Here is a 17,476-nt window from a genome sequence, read left to right as displayed (position 1 = left end):
ACCAACCCCCCCTTCAAATATGTGAAAAATACCCCTCAAAACAGCCACCCTAAAAAATTTCACTGGGGCAATTTGCGCCACGACACCCCCTAGGTGGGCACTCCTGGAAAATAAGATTCCTTGTAATGTTCGAGCCATTTCTTCTGAAGACTTGAAACCTCGGAACACAGTAGCATTTTTATTCGAACATGGTTTTTTACTGTCAGTGAAATATATTGAAGACTTTCAATGATCAAGCAGAACAAAAAGAAGAAAAAAAATGATGTTAGAATAATCATGTTCAACAAATTCAAGAATCCAAAACTGACAATGTTTTTTTACTCGTATTATTTATTAGAAATATAAACATTTCTTGATGAAACCAATTTTGCTATTTCGCCTCCATAAAAACACAAATCACAAATGCATTGAATGCTTTAGCACCGAAATCGAAGCAAAATTCTCTCTCAATCCTTTTATGTTACAGAACTTCACACAACAGAGAATTATAAATACAAAAGTGAGACATAAAAGCTGCACCCTGGGACTAAAACAGGACATTGTCCATCCACACATAGTGTTTTCCCAATATTCCAAGAACAGTGAGTCCGATCGTATGGTTTTTTCGATGAGGTGGGTCGTAGTCGTATTTCCGTCGTCATCATAGCTCGGGGTCCAGTTCACATCGTCGTCGGAAAATCTGACCCTTTTCTCTTATCCAGAAGTTGGCCACTGGAAGAATGAATCGTTAGCAAGATTTAAAGTTGAGATTTGTTAGTTTTATTTCGTTTTATTTTATTATGGCTTTCTCCTCATTTTGTTCACAATGTAAGAAATACGTGGGGCCTTGCCGTTCCAACACGACCAACTTAACTTGTAAGTTTAAAATGATAGCAACCCAAACTTCAACCACGTGTGGGATTTAGAGAATCAGCTCAGATAAGGGTACCAAGTACTCCTTTCGTACTGGACGTTTGACTCCACAATATCGATACTCAAAATGAAACGTTTGAGACGTATCAGGGGATTGATTCCTAAAAACTCGTCTTGTTGCGGCCGTCATTTCATACAATATGTTTAAAACTTATTTAACACCGGTACTGTAAAAGATTGATTGTAATTTTCCACGCAGATCCGGCAGTTGCTTCTGGAGCTCATTTGCGATCGCTATCGACAGGTTAGGAACATGGGAACTAATGTGAGAGTATTTAATTTTAACTTAAATGCAGAAGGAAGTAGTCGGAAAAAAATATTTAGGGAATATTCCGTAGTCATTATCGCTAAGAAATATAGAATTTCTACATTTTCTGCATTCTTCTCTTCAAATTTTTTTATTGAGTTTGACTTTAGTGTGACCTAGATATGAACAGCGTTTTTAGTACCAAAGAAAAGTGTTTAAGAAATTGAACAATGAGCTCTAAATCATTTTCTAGTGCTTGCTATAAAATATTTCAATGGTTATAGACCGTTTGTATAGAACATATTTATATAGGTTGACTAAAAGAAAAGTACGTTAATGCAATATATATGAACAGTAACAATCGCTTACCCCATTTGCTACCAATAGCTACCGGGCATGCACCATGTAATGTTAGAGTATCGGGTCCACCACTTTTCTTTAAGTTGTACCAAAACACTGCAGAACCCTGAAAACAAGTAATAGACATATTTATGTTTTTATAATTTATTGATATTATTACATAACTCTTACATTTTTTTTCTTCAGAGAATGAAGGAATTTTTATGATGATCCGTTGAATATTAGTAAGCATACGAAAAAGAACATTACTGTCCAACCACGGATTGTACGGAATTTTCAAACGTCCAGTTAAGACGAATCTACCTGAATGAGCGGGAAAAGTAAAATATTGATGTGCGTATTCCACTCATCTGAATGAGACTCTACTTCTGCAAAAGCTAACATCACTAAAAATAATAGATTCGTCCATTTCCGGCTGTAAAAGGGATGTTTGTCTTTCCATACAATCCGTGGTCAGACAGTACATACTCTCATTTACAAATAAGATTGTTTGCACGAATGCAATAAGTTATTTTTACTTACATTTATTTATTTAAAAAATGGTTTTAGTAGCTGACTTTGATTTGCAATAGCGTTAAATAATTTTAAAACACTTTTTCCCAAGATCATTAAAAAAAAATCAAAAGTCTTAATGAGATAGTGCAAACCATCGTTCTAAATGCTTTCCAGTAAATTGTAGAAGGTCTGAGGTGTTTAAGCATCAAGTAATTATTATAATGTATTTTTGAAACGGACCTTTTTCTTTAAGGATTTGTAATCGTTGTAACTTTTAATTCGTACCGAAGTACTTTTAATATTGCAGAGACAGAGAGCATTCATTAAGGTTTTTAAAAACCTCTGTCACAATATTTGTTACTATCATACATTCATTCTTTGCTACCGTTGCTAAGATCATTAAATATGTTGTCTGAAATAGCACTTTACTTGTTTTGGCCACACACTTCCTCCAGCTTTCGGGAAAACAGTTGCTCCTCCTCTTGTCACGTCAGATAACTATAGAGAAAAGAAATAGGTTAACTTATTTGCTATTATTACCTTATTTTCAGGAATAAGCGCCGCGGTGCATGCAAGAAAACGAGCAAAAAAAATGCCGGTGCGGCGCGTATAACGAGTGCGGCGGATATAGTCTTTATTTCAAGTAAAAAAATCCAAGTTTTTAGAAAACGTTGAAAATGCTGCCAATAGATGACACCACATCGTCCTGTTGCCGGCAGTTAGCACAACATCAAGGTTAACATAGAAAAAGTACGTCAGTCACGTCAAAAAACGTTAATGTTTCAATATTTTTTTCTAACATAAAACAAAGTTTTTCGATGTTTGCAATTTTCTATTTTGCTTCTAGTTTCTATATAAATAACAATGTTACTGTATAAACGCTTTTAATAATGATAAATTGATTTCAAACGTCGAAATAAGCATAAAGTTAAAAATGTTCTATCTAAATTATGAAATTTTGATAATGTCACTATTGGATTTTTCGTTTTTACTCCACCATACACCAGTTATGAAAGCTAACTTTGTCGTTGGTAAGAAAGAATATTAAATTTAGGTTTTAAATTAATAGTCAATACATTTTTCTCAAATTTTGAGTTGTGTCACTTTTTTTGCCAAGGTGCGATATGTTTCAAGACCCTTATCCGTTATTGTTCGATATTCGAACATCGGCTTATGTCGTTTTACGTAGACCGATATTTTTGTGCTGCTTGGATCAGAGAGTTTGACATTGGCCCAAAATTTTAACATTGAGGAGAAGGGTCTGCGTCCCTCGCTCTGGATAACCAACGAATGTCTACTCCCAAGGTAAGAAAATTATATTTACCGAGTATATATGGTTTCGTTAATTAAAAATATTTCCTTCATTTGCATTTCTCAGTCCAGCTTTCTTTACTACTAATTGTGCTTTAAAGCTGTTTAATGTCGGGTTCGGCAAATATGCCGGGTGCGGCGCATACATTAAAAAAAATTTTCCTTGAGAATATATTTCGATGCGGCGCTTACACCGGGTGCGGCGTTCACTCTCAAAAATACGGTCAATTGAATGTACACAGCGGACCCTCAGAAATCTGAATCGGGGCTGAGCCCTGTTCGGATTTACCGGGTGACCTGTTTAAACTCTGTTATTTTCTCAAAGTTGAATGAGCGCTTAAGCCATAATAGCAGGCATATCGTTGCAACCACAGAACAATCTCGTTTATCCGGATTAACTGGGATCAAGCATTCCGAATATTTTGGATACTATGGGTAATAAACAAAACAATCTCTTAAGTAAGCAGACATACCTTTTATTGCCGCAAAAAACAATATTTTATAACAAAAGTACATTAGATTGTTTCGCCCTAACACTTGATCATTTCTAGTTAAGCTGCAATGTTTTCGTATTGACGCTCCAATGACGCCATGATGTTTGTTAGATTACTATAGTGTCATTATACTATATTTGGCTGCGAAATGTCTCGTACTCGACGCTAAATCTCGAAGTATTTATATTTTTTTCTAAAATTTTTTTTTTGTGAAAGTACAAATAAAAGTTTAAAATAATAGAAAATTTCATAATCTGTAATTTTATAGTGGAAATATATAAATATTTCGAGATTTAGCGTTAGGTACGACAGCGGTGCCCTCCCTCCCTAAGAGCAAGGGCGCACCCCCTAAATGTCGCGAAAGCCACCTAAAACAAGAGCCCCCCGAAAAAATACCTGTCAAAACAACCCCCTCTAAAAATTTCAACGGTGCAGTCTGCGCCATGACCCCCCCCCCCCCAGGTGGGCACCTCTGCGTACGAGACATTTGACAAGTTGTAGATTAATATTTAGTCAAATTAAAAAGAGAATGTTTAGTGCACTGACAGCTCAGCCATCATTACTAAAATTATTATTATGTGAACGTACGATTTTTAAAGCTCTGCAAATTCGATCCAGATTAACCAGAGATCAATATATAAACGGAGCCGTATAAACGAGGTTCTGCTGTATGTGCAATGTTAAATAGGTACGAAGTGAGTCTGCTAATACTAATGTTATAAGTATTAGGTGTTCGAATCGTTGAACTACGGAGAGATGGTGTATGAAGTGGACATACACCCGGCGGGCAACCGGGCATTTGCCTGGTGGGCCGGTCATGTTTCGGGCCGATCAGTTGCCCCGTGTACAAATAGTAAAATGTAAATAACGCTACGTAAATTCTCTAGCTTCAATCCCTCTTTACGCATGGGCACGCGCGGCTGGAGGGTGCAAGGCCGTCGCTAAGGGAGCTGTGGGGGTGCTACACCAGCCGATTTTTTTCAGAAATGGGGCCGCCAATTTCATTTTAGTAATGCAATAGAAACAGAAAAACAAGGGCAGTATTTATAAAAAAAATTTGAAAAAAAAAAATAGAACCGACTTCAAATTTGCTTTAAAAAGTGAAAAATAATTTTATTCTTTAAACACCATCGATAATGCTTTTAAACATAATTTTTGAAGTTGGCGCAAAAACAAAACGTAAAATCCAGTGTAACCATGCTTCGTTCATATTTTTTTCAGAAAAGCATCCGAAGTTACGAACGAAACATTTATATTGTTATTCAAATATGTTGTCATCAATGCATACTTTATGTGATAGTGAAGAAACTGGGCCTGGTTAAATTTATAGTTGTAGTTGAGTTACGGCTGTGAATGATTTTATCGATCGTTTTTGCACCAACTTCAAAAATTATGTTTAAAAGCATTATCGATGATGCTTAAAGAATAAAATTATTTTTCACTTTTTAGAGCAAATTTGAAGTCGGTTCTATTTTTTTTTCAAAATTTTTTTATTTTATTCTTTTTAGTGTAAATGTAAGTATTTCAGAAATAGTAAGAAGTTACCATCACGAAACTTCACCTTATTTTTTTCATAAAAATGCTCCATAATAAAAAAAAAAAACTATAAACACGCGTTAAACTTTAAGCGATTGGCACTAAAAACTTATCTTTGTTCCTCTTTGGAATTAATGTGTAGTTAATTTAATTTATAACCATTTAAGTATTACGTTTTTTCTAATTAATTTACATTTCACAGCATTTAAGTTGCTCATGATGCAATTCTGTATTTTCTTACTTAGCTCCCATCATTTGTTATTGGCATAGATGATAACGAAAAAAATACTACTGTAGTTGAGGCAAACCTAATTTTAGCATTGTGAAGGTTAAGCAGATCCTAATCACTGCATCACCTCGCTTCCAGGTTAGGTTTACCCCCATTATGGAGCAATAGCACTGAAGAATCGAAGATTTCGATAATTCACATACTGTTACTATAAATCAGCAAGGTTACCAAAATAAAATTATTTACGCCAAAAATGAGACGACAGCGCCAGATTCCCGATTATTATCGAAACTTGATGCTTGCTTCAGAGAAGCCTTCATTCAAAATTATCATTACAATCACTATCAATGTTACTGTCGTATGGCACCAAACTTTCATAACAATGGGTTTTAAATTTAATCATTTAATAGGGAAATTGCATGAAATTTATGGTTTTTTGCCCATAACTTTTTTTTCTAAAGGACAAATATGGTCAAACAAAGTAATGGGACCTAAGTTGAGCCATCCCCTGTCCATTAAAAAAAGAATCATCAAAATCGGTTCACTAGGTGAGACGCTGTGAGTGGATTAAAAAAAAAAAAAACATACATACGGTATGAACTGATAACCGCCTCCTTTTTGAAGTCGGTTAAAAAGTTAAAATACTTTTGTCCATTTTTCAATTTCATCTATGAACTGCAATTCACATTTACCTTACTTATGAATGGCAATTCACAATTGTTATGAATTGTAGTTCATAACAATTGCGATAAAAGTGACAAAAAGTATTTTTTCAATAGGGCTTTAACAGAAAATGCAATTTTAAAACACAATTTGGAGCATCCAAAATCCTGTATTATAAAGACTATTTAAGTAAAAACTTCCTAAATGTGCGTTTCTAACATTTTTTTTTTTTTTTTTGCGAAAAATAAAATATTCAGTTTCTCTCACTCAATATCCCTCGAAGAGTTCAAATCCACGGTTGAAGACCCTTCAGTTTAAAAATGATTACATAAAAAATATGATTCTCAGGGGCCGCCGACACACCGACCTTTTCTACCATTTACCTTTCGTATTTTTACTTTCTTCTATATCTAATATATAGAAGAAAGTATTGGATTCGTGCAAATTTTCGAATTTCGAATTTTGACGGATTCGAACGTTTTGCGGTGTGCTGAGTCCATTTCGACTATTTTTGGAAAATGTCTGTCTGTCTGTGTGTGTGTATGTATGTGTGTGTGTATGTATGTATGTGTGTGTGTATGTATGTATGTGTGTGTGTGTGTGTATGTATGTGTGTGTGTATGTGTGTGTGTGTGTGTGTGTGTCACGTCTGTGTGTGACCAGTTTTTTGTGGCCGCGCTACAGCAAAAACTACCGCATGAAATCGAACGAAACTTGGTACACATATGTGCCCCTATGTGAACTTGTGCCCATTGGTTTTTGGCGCGAATTCCTCCAAGGGGGGTGGAGCAATGGGACGTTTTTTGAGTTACTCGTGATTGCTATTCCTCAGGAAGTAACTGGCGGAATCAAACAAAATTTGGTCCATATGTTGCCATTAACAGGAACAGGTGCTGATTCAATTTTGGTGTCAATAACTCAAACGGGGGTTGAGCTATAGAACGTTTTTTGTCGTCAATTGTGACTGCTGTATCTCAAGAAATAATGAACGGAATGAAAGAAAAATTTATCGGCAAGTACCCCTTAGTGGGTATAAGAGCTGATTTTATTTTGGTGTCAACAGCTAAAAAGGGGGTAGCGCAATCGCCCGTTCTTTTTACTTTCTTCTATATCTAATATATAGAAGAAAGTATTGGATTCGTGCAAATTTTCGAATTTCGAATTTTGACGGATTCGAACGTTTTGAAGTGTGCTGAGTCCATTTCGACCATTTTTGGAAAATGTCTGTCTGTCTGTGTGTGTGTGTGTATGTATGTATGTGTGTGTGTGTGTGTGTATGTATGTGTGTCACGTCTGTGTGTGACCAGTTTTTTGTGGCCGCTCTACAACAAAAACTACCGCATGAAATCGAACGAAATTTAGTACACATATGTGCCCCTATGTGAACTTGTGCCCATTAGTTTTTGGCGCGAATTCCTCCAAGGGGGGTGGAGCAATGGGACGTTTTTCGAGTTACGCGTGCTTGCTATTCCTCAGGAAGTTACTGACGGAATCAAACAAAATTTGGTCCATATGTTGGTATTAACAGGAACAGGTGCTGATTCAATTTTGGTGTCAATAACTCAAACGGGGGTTGAGCTGTAGAACGTTTTTTGTTGTCAATTGTGACTGCTGTATCTCAAGAAATAATGAACGGAATGAAAGAAAAATTTATCGGCAAGTAGCCCTTAGTGGGTATAAGCACTGATTTTATTTTTGTGTAAACAGCTAAAAGGGGGGTAGCGCAATCACCCGTTCTTTTTTTCCATTTTGAGTGCCCTATCTCAAGAAGTAATGCTACGTTCTGGTTGAAATTTGGAATATATGTGAATCCATATGTAAACAGGCTTTGGTTCTATTTTGACGCCGATCGCTCCAAGAGGTGTTGATTTTTTTTTTTTTTTTTTTTTTGCGAATAAAAATATTTTTATTAATGCAACAATAAGAAAGATAAATCGTAATAGATTGTCGTCTGCGTATTTCTCGTGATTTTAATTGTATGGAAATGGTAGGAAATATTATCTCAATGATTTAAAATTTTGAACTGTTGCCATCTTATGTTTGTTAACAAATAAAATATTTGTAATTCATTCAAGCAAGGCTTTTAAAATAACTTTCAATTTTCGCTCTTTGCTTTGCTTTTGCAATAATTCAGACACTGGGATAGTCGTCAAGTTTTTGCATGTGTCATTTTGTTTTTGTTGGGAATATTGCTTCCTCGTCAAGCATGGGGAGGGATCAGAAAAAAAAAAAAAGAAAAATATAGAAGAAAGTTTCGTGATGGCCACAACATACTAGTTTTCCATTGTGAGTGCCCTATCTCAAGAAGTAATGCTACGTTCTGGTTGAAATTTGGAATATATGTGAATCTATATGTAAACAGGCGTTGGTTTAACTTTGGCGCCAATCGCTCCATGGGGGGCTGATTTTTTTTTATTTGTGTGAATAAAAATAGCTTTTTAATTGCAACAATAAGAAAGATAAATCGTAACAGACTGTCGTCTGCGTTCAGCTCGTGCTTTTAATTGCATGGAAATGATCCGAAATATTATCTCATTGATTTAAAATTTTTAACTGTTGCCATCTTGTGTTTGTTAACAGATAAATGTTGGTAACTATTTTAAGCAAGGCTTTTAAAATAATTTTCAATTTTCATTCTTTGCTTTGCTTTTGAGATAAATCAGGAGATGGGATGGTCATCAAGTTTTGGTATGTGTAATTTTGTTTTCGTTGGGAATATTGTTTCCTCGTTAAGCATGGGGAAGGATCAGAATTATAAGAAAGGTATAGAAGAAAGTTTCGTGATGGCCACAACATACTAGTTTTAAAGCGAAAGATATCTTCCTGAAAATCAGAGTTATGTATATAGAAAAGTACACAGAAATATGGTTTAACTCAGAGAAAAATTAAAGTATAGCGAGAGAGATTGAAAATATTGAAATTAATAGTCACATCAGTAGTTTTAAGTGTTTGAATGTAAAAATCATGTATGAATCGAAAATTGAAACAAAACTTTATCAAGATATGAAGAAGGAATGATATTTAAAATAAAATAGAGTGAAAAAAAAAAATACAAAAGATCATTAAGGTTATTCAAGGTCACCAAAGCACCAGATCAGTTCAAGATTTTTTTTTTTTTTTTTTTACCTGGGCCGCAGATAGCTTGCATTTCAAGTAAATAAAAATACTTGGCTGTAAAATGAAAATTTTATTATGGAAAATCTAAATGTAAATGGTTTTTAAGGAGAACACTGTTGGAGGGTGTTTCATATTTTTTATCAATAAAATAAATAAAAGAAGATTGGAACGTAGCCAAAATGGGGGAAGAGAGGGATCCAAAAGAGCTTATATCTTCCGTCTTAGTCACCAAAGCTTGCCTAAAGTGCGTTTTTGAAACTTAGCTTTTCTAAGGAATTCCTGGGAAAAACTCCCGAACCCCATTCCTTAGTTTACGTCATTAAAGAGGCCTACAACAGCGTATTTGGGATTTCAGCTTCGAAAAACTTCGAGGAGAGTATTTCCGCCACAATCGACCTAGAAACGTCCCCACCCGATCATTAAAGAGCGTCAGAAATCAGTGTCGAAAAAATTTCGGAGGTCCCTTAAGCATCTCCTTCCCATAATATCATCGAAGATCGTCTAAAATTACCTTTTTTGGGCTTTAATCTCAAAAAAAAGGGGGGGGGGGGAGGAAAACCCCCAAATCCCCATTTTTCTCATAACATGATGACAGAAGATTTTTTGACCTAATGTCAAAAATTAAATTAAAACCTCAAATTTAAATTTAAACACTACACACCAAGCAATTTTTGTAACTAGCCATAGGTCTTTCCCTATCGATCTACTTCGTTTCTCACTTTCAGATTCTGTATCATGTAAAAGTCCATGTCATGATATCATAGACTCACAGGTACACCAGACCTTCATATCTTCCACTGTCCACTAACCTCATCTTTCCGTATTAAATATTACCCCTCTAATTTCTCTTTCCGAAGTTTCGATTGTTTACTGGGTGAAAGCCCTCGATCCTCTCTTCTTAGTAACACTATGAAAGATCGTTTATAACTCCGTTTTCTAATATACAGCATCGAAAAAGAAAGTCCCCCCCTCCCCCTTCGTTATCATCAGTAAAGCACGTAAGAAATCTCGTTTTTAATGCTTCAATTTCGAAAAAATTCCAAGTAGAGCCTCGCCATAACTCCCACTCATAAAATCATCGAAGGTCGGTAAAAGTTTCGTTTTTGGAACTTTCCTTTTGGATAACTGCCGATGTCCTAGTTTTTACACATTAAAAAAAAAGAAAAAAAAGAGCTTATAATTACCTTTTTAACCGACTTCAAAAAGGAGGCGGTTATCAGTTCATACCGTATGTATGTTTTTTTTTTTTTTTTTTTTGTCCACTCATAGCGTCTCACCTAGTGAACCGATTTTGATGATTCTTTTTTTAATGGATAGGGGATGGCTCAACTTAGGTCCCATTACTTTGTTTGACCGTATTTGTTCTTTAGAAAAAAAGTTATGGGCAAAAAACAGTAAATTTTATGCAATTTCCCTATTAAATGATATTGTAGCGAAGTTCGCACTTTTCATCCGTGGATAACGGTGGCTCAGGGGTAGAATTCTCGCCTCCCACACGAGCGACCCGGGTTCAAATCCCGACTAGGACACAGTGAATTTTACTAAAATTTCGTTTCTACTGTTTCTCGTATTTTCTCGAATGTTCTATTAATTTCTGTATCTTTCCAAGTCTGGAAAGTTTTAGCACTTTCTCAAGTTGTTTATAAGGAGATGTAACGTTCGTTCGTGATTCTGAATAAATATCTCGAGTTGAGACTAACGACTATTCGCTTCATTTGGCTTTCACATTGTCTTCGCTATCTTCATCTACGCGACAATATGAAACTCATTGTTATAAAAGTTCGGTGCCATATAACAGTAACATTAATAGTAATTGCAATGAAAATTTTGAATAAAGGCTTTTCTAAAGCAATATAGTGATATAGAGCCGAACTTCTTACAAGGTAACTTCTTACTTTTACTGAAATATCTACATTTACACTAAAAAGAATGAAATAAAAAAAATTTGAAAAAAAATAGAACCGACTTCAAAATTGCTCTAAAAAGTGAAAAATAATTTTATTCTTTAAACACCATCGATAATACTTTTAAACATAATTTTTGAAGTTGGCGCAAAAACAAAAAGTAAAATCCATTGTAACCATGCTTCGTTCATATTTTTATCAAAAAGTCATCCAAAGTTAGGAACGAAACATTTGTATCCTTACTCAAATATGCTGTCATCAATGCGTAATGCATGTGGTAGTGAAGAAACTGGACCTGGTTAAATTTATACTTGTAGTTGAGTTATGGCTGTGAATGATTTTATCGATCGTTTTTGCGCCAACTTCAAAAATTATGTTTAAAAGTATTATCGATGGTGTTTAAAGAATAAAATTATTTTTCACTTTTTAGAGCAATTTTGAAGTCGGTTCTATTTTTTTTTTAAGAATTCAATTTCAAAAAAATTCTTGGTGGATGTTGCTCGAGTCTCTCCTTTCCCTAGCATCACCCAAAATTTTTTTAAAACTGCGTTTTCAGACCTAATATTTTGAAAATTTCCCGGACCTCATCTTCCTACCATAATTGAAGATAATATATAAATGCAAGTTCGTAATTTCACTTCCGAAAAATTGCCGGAAGAGGAACCTCGAACCTCCGCTCTCCCTAACATCAACAGAGATCATCTAAAATTGCGTCTTTAGGACTACAATTTGAAAAAATTTCCGGGGGAGAGACCCCAGGACCCCATATTTCTGACTCAATGATAAAGTTACAATTAGGTTTTATTTAATAACTCCCATATGCAAGAAAATCAATCTACTTCTTATCTCTCGCTATGAACTGATACACGTGTTTAACAAAATTAAGGGGTCGCACACACCCCTCGCCTCCTTATTCTAACTGGAGTAATGTTAGAAAATATCACTACAGAAATAATTAATACAGCACCAGGCAACTTAAAAATACTTAAATAGATTATTACAATCAGCTTTTTTTTTTTTACAAACAAAGGTTTAGCTTATCTTGTATCAATTGTTCACCATCAAAACACAGAAAAGAATCCCATCAGTTAAATTTTGTTTAAAAGAAAGTATTTAATTTTTTTGAAAGATTTCCTCATATTTAAGTGATATCGTTTCCCAATCATTTTTGTAAAAATTAGTATCTATAGAAGCTATGGGGCCGCGACATCCCTTTATGCCAGGGCCGATTTCTTTAACCAATCCGCCACTGGAAGTGGAAGCGGAAATAGACAATTTCATTTTGTAATAGGCCCTCCTACACACGAAGCGGTTAGTTAAATCAACTTTTCAAAAAGGTTGTTGGTTAACTAGTTGACTGGCGTTTTATGTTGTGTTCACAAGGAGGCAACTTAGTTTAATCATTTTTTCTTCTCGAAAAAATGAAAAAAAAAAAGAAAAAACAATAATAATAATAATTTTATGTATTATACTGCTGGGCGATTCCTTCACTTTTATACATGGTTTACACTTCCTATCCTAACCGCCTGTTCGAAAAATGATTCATCTAAATTGCCTAGCGTGAAGAAGACATTAGGATCAGCGAAGACGTGCAAGTGGTAAAGTTTTACTTCTCGCGCGTTCTTGCTCATCCTACCTATTTTAAAATGAAGAATTCTGTTTCCGCTTCCAGTTCATCCGCCATCTCTGAATAGCAATTATGCATTTACAGCTAGCAACGGATGTTTGGAATTAATCGCCAAATGTGAAACGACGGTGCCACTTATATAAATATGCCTATTTCTTCACAAACCAGCTTTTCCCACTCCTACTTCAACAGAGGAAACCGTGGAATCCTTCTTATCAAAGCCAAACTGTAAATCACGTAGCTCTACTAGGTTGAAGCTTGTCCTTGACAGCATCTATTCTTTTCCCGAGAATTCAATGGAAAAATAAAGCATTATTAGCGCGGATTTCAGTTGGAGTGCTTTTGCAAAGTTACTACTTACGTAACCCAACTCAACTCGGTGCCAGTAACCCGTCTCTATTGCCCCTAAAGAGGGTAAACATTGTTAAGGTCAAGCTTCAACTTATGAGAGCCACATTATAACAAATGCTCTGTTAGTTTTCCTTTAAGTGTTGTTTGTTGAGCGTACTGCAAACTATTCTTTATGTTTTATTCATGTTTCACCATTAGACAAAAAAAAAAAAAAAGACAAAGCTAGTTCGCGATAGATGTTTAATTGAAATAAAGTTTATCTTTATGACAAACAATTTGGACATGATAAATTTTACATAACCTGATGACTATGAATAACATATTAAGGTTAAGTATCTACTTAGTAGAGTAAATCGTGAACTATAAATATGAAGAGACAAAAGATGTATTATTAGCGAAACTTGATTCCAACTAACTAGATGATCACCATTGTAAAACTACAAAAAGTGTTGCCAAACAATAATAAAGAAATATATAAAAACAATAATACAACTTTAACAGGACAGCCTTGCTATTAAAAAAAAATAGCATCCACTAAAAAACTCCGACCGATAGCATCTTGATTCATGTCGGATTACACAATGTGCCGAATCAAAATGTGTTTTGACTAAATAGAGCTCAGTAAAGCTAAGCAACAACCGAATATCATACTTACATAAAACATAAGTGTAGCAGTTCTGTCTCCCGCGTCCAGTTCTTTTGGATGAACGTATTGAATCTGTAAGAAAGAGAGGAAATTAACTTTCTCTCATATAGTAAAATAAGACAGAACAGTCTCGTTTATCCGGACTAACTGAGACCAAAGGTAATCCGGATGATCAAAAATGCGGATAATCTGGGTAGTATGAGTAATTAGCAAAACAAACTCTTATATAAGCAGACTTACCGTTCATTACGATATAAGACTACATTTTTAAGCAAAATTACTTAGATATTTTAAAAGGCATAAAAAATATCAAATTAATTTTTCACAAAATGTTTCAACGCAAGAATTGTCTTCTGGTTCAAACATGTGTGTCGTTTCAATAAAGCACGGTCAATCTACACTTTCCCTTACGATTATAATTCAGCTGCAGGGGTGTTTGTAATATCACTATAATTTATTGTACAACCGATGCAGGAACTGTACATTTAATCAAAATAAGAAGCAAATGTTAGGCATACTTCTAGTTAAGTAAGACAAAACAACGTCAGAAGAAGCACAAATTTGTAAAATTTGTATTGCTGTAATTTACAAATTTGTGCTTCTTCTGACGTTGTTTTGTCTTACTTTACTGTTCAGCACAAAGGTATTTATTTATCATACTTCTAGTTACTTTTTTGCCATCATAATTTAAAACTGCACGTGAACATATTTTTTTAGAAAGCTACAAATTTGATCAGGATAAACGAGGGCCGGTTAAGCGAGGTTCTACTGTATAAATAATTTTCTATTACTAGTGGGCTGCCCTGCCGTTCCCTGTTTGCTGTCGCTCATCAACTAATCTAATTTCAGTTGAATTTGTTAAATACATGTGAAGTATTATGCAACAAATTTGTATCACTGGCAGAGAACCGAAGCCCGAAAATTGTTTTAATGCACCGCTCCGGGATATTACGTTACGATCTCGCGGCAACATTCACACTGCGTCCGCACATCCGTCACCGACGTATTCTTTTCTCCCTAAAACCAGTTTTCGGCCAGCGTTGCCATGACAGCAAGCCATACTGTACGGGATCCGTCGACGGGACGAGAAGCCAGATATCTGACGGCTCTGACGTCCGTAGAGTTGGGCGTCGCATTTCATTGGTCTCCACGAGATGAGCGCGCTCTCTCTATTGGGTAAGAGACTGACATGTGCCTTTTTCGCGTTCGCCAAGTATGAATGCTTCTTCCTTTTCGGAAAACGTTGCTCTGTCCGCTTTACGTGGCGAACTTGATGTGCGGACGCTGTATGAATTACGCTTGTGGTACAATTCTCCTACTTTTTTTAGGAGAAAAACCGGGAAAAAATCGAAAATCCGCGTCCAGTCCTTACTTTTGTAAGAAAAACGGGAGCGTTTTGCAGCTAATTTTCAATTTAAACGTTATAAAAAAGAGGAAAATGAAATGTAATGAACATTTTTATGTTAAAAAACGTCCGATTATTATTCTTTTGCACCGAAAGGGTTCACTTTTGCCATCGCGTTTTTTGTAAAAGGTTCGATTTCGCTGTTACGATTTTTGTTTTACTGGTAGCTTTTATTTTGATTTTATATCAACTAGCAATAGTCACGCCTCGGTAGAACCTCATTGGCTACGACACAGCCTCTGCGCAAAACTATTTTGATTTTATATCAATAAAATTTTATATTGTAGCCATAATATATTATTTTTTAAAAAAATGAGCAATAATTCGCAACTATCGGGGAAAATTTGCGAATACGGCGATCCCCGCACTTTTCGCGTAGTCGGCCGTTTACTGTGATTGTTTATCCTTTATTTCACAGTTAGACCATGTGAAATCATGGATGAATGTCTAAGTATTTACTTCTATAGCATCTGCTCAAAAGAGATGGACTATAAAATCGGGAAATGTTAACATTTTCGAGTGTTTTTTTTCTACGAAAAAAAATCGGGGAACATTTTCGGAAATTCTGCACCGCGTATGAGTCGACCCCCTAACTTTAAACATCTTTTTTGTAATAAATTTATCGACTTATACGTGAGTATATACGGTACTGCTCTACTTCAGCTCTCTGGATATAATCCATGGTAGCGGGCAATTTTGCAATATATATAGTGGTCTGAAAGTAGGCGTTTTCAACATTATGTTAGTTATGGTTAAATGTTCGTTATACACAATAATCTTGGAGTCTTAAGAGTCATAAGCATCGGTAGAACACCATCCATGTCATAACTAGCGATGTGTCAGATCGTTAATAATGAAATCCACGGATACGGAAACGGAAAAAAAATCTGACAAAAGTAGATTTTTAGTTAGAGGCACCGTTGTTACTTAATGCTGAATAGATTTTAAATAAACATGAAGGTGTGATCTAGCGTTGCAAATATATATATATATATATATATATATATATATATATATATATATATATATATATATATTGTTACAAATTCTGTAAATAGTAATTATTGTAGGAACGTAACCTGTAAATAGTTTCCCGTAATGAATATACAACCCCTTAACATATGGCTAAAGTATACAACCCCCTATTCTTTTTATTTTCATTGATAAAATTTGATAACGGTCTACGCATTTCTCGAAGCAGAAAGAATGTTGTAGAAAATTCTTGGATGGTTATAAAAGCCGTTAGCGATGGATAAACGGAGAGTTTCGATTCAGATTTCGAACTGAGTGTGTGTATTAGCTCTGTTTATAGCGAGGCATTTCGCTGTGTTGTTTTCGTATTTGGAAGTAAATACGTGTGTAAACGTTGAGTTTACGGTGTTGCGTGATAATTGCTTAATTGCTGATGAATAATTTTGCAGTTGTTGACGATCTTTCCTGTACATAGTGTAAATAAATTTCCTGTGTTTTTATCAAGAACTGTGTCTTCATTTCAAGAAAGTGGAAGTCGCACCGAATCCGTTACAATTTGGCGCCCAACGTGGGGCTACTTCAGGACTTTCTTGCAGTAAGTGTGACTTTGGACATTTTTTCATAAAGACTTTTTAAATTTGGACTTTATTTTTATGGGGATTACTCGCGCAATGGATGAACAATTAAAACAACTGCTTGATGCAATCAACTCTGTGAATAGTGATATGGCGGCTAATCAAAACCAATTAAAAAGTGACTTGACTGCAAGTTTTACTGCAAATCAAGAACAATTAAAAAATGAATTAACGACTAACCAAGAACTGTTAAATAGTGATTTAACTGCTAAAATTACTACAAGTCACGATGAAATGAAAAGTGACCTAACGTCGATGAAAACCATGATGGAGAATCAACTAACCGCCATGGGAGATAAAGTCGATGCTCTGGAAGAAAAATTTGATACTGTGGAAGAGCGCATCGCCAATATGGAAAATAAGTTGGAAGAAGAAGACAAGAAATTGACTTCATTTAAGGAAGAAATAATTAAGGACGTGGAAAGGAGATTGGCGACCGCGGAAAGCAGCTCTGTACAGTTTGGCGCTCCCACATCTGTTGCTCGACCGTCCATTAAACTGGCCACATTTGATGGAAAAAGTTCGTGGCAGGTGTACAAGACCCAATTCATGATAGTGGCGGAAGCGAACGG

At 35.2% G+C, this 17,476-nt stretch overlaps 1 protein-coding gene and 1 non-coding gene across 3 annotated transcripts in view; both read right to left on the bottom strand.

The window, feature by feature from the left end:
* Nucleotides 1-324: 324 nt before the first annotated feature.
* Nucleotides 325-17,476, bottom strand: part of LOC129222048 (prolyl 4-hydroxylase subunit alpha-1-like) — a 106,135-nt gene continuing 88,983 nt past the window's right edge. For both annotated transcript variants that reach the window (XM_054856466.1, XM_054856467.1), the window contains exons 11-14: nt 13,902-13,964; nt 2,444-2,512; nt 1,529-1,625; nt 325-711 (exon numbers count right to left, since the gene is read on the bottom strand). In XM_054856466.1, coding sequence (XP_054712441.1) covers nt 641-711; nt 1,529-1,625; nt 2,444-2,512; nt 13,902-13,964 — 300 coding nt within the window. In that variant the 3' untranslated portion in view covers nt 325-640. The remainder of the gene's footprint in view (nt 712-1,528; nt 1,626-2,443; nt 2,513-13,901; nt 13,965-17,476) is intronic.
* LOC129223450 (U4 spliceosomal RNA) lies at nt 15,414-15,548 on the bottom strand. Its single transcript, XR_008580634.1, has one exon. It is a non-coding gene; the product is annotated as a U4 spliceosomal RNA (small nuclear RNA).

This window comes from Uloborus diversus, chromosome 5 (genome assembly GCF_026930045.1).
Source record: "Uloborus diversus isolate 005 chromosome 5, Udiv.v.3.1, whole genome shotgun sequence".
Classification (NCBI taxonomy): Eukaryota; Metazoa; Arthropoda; class Arachnida; order Araneae; family Uloboridae; genus Uloborus; species Uloborus diversus.
The sequence above is the reverse complement of the archived record's forward strand: the minus strand, read 5'-3'. Positions and strand labels throughout refer to the sequence as shown.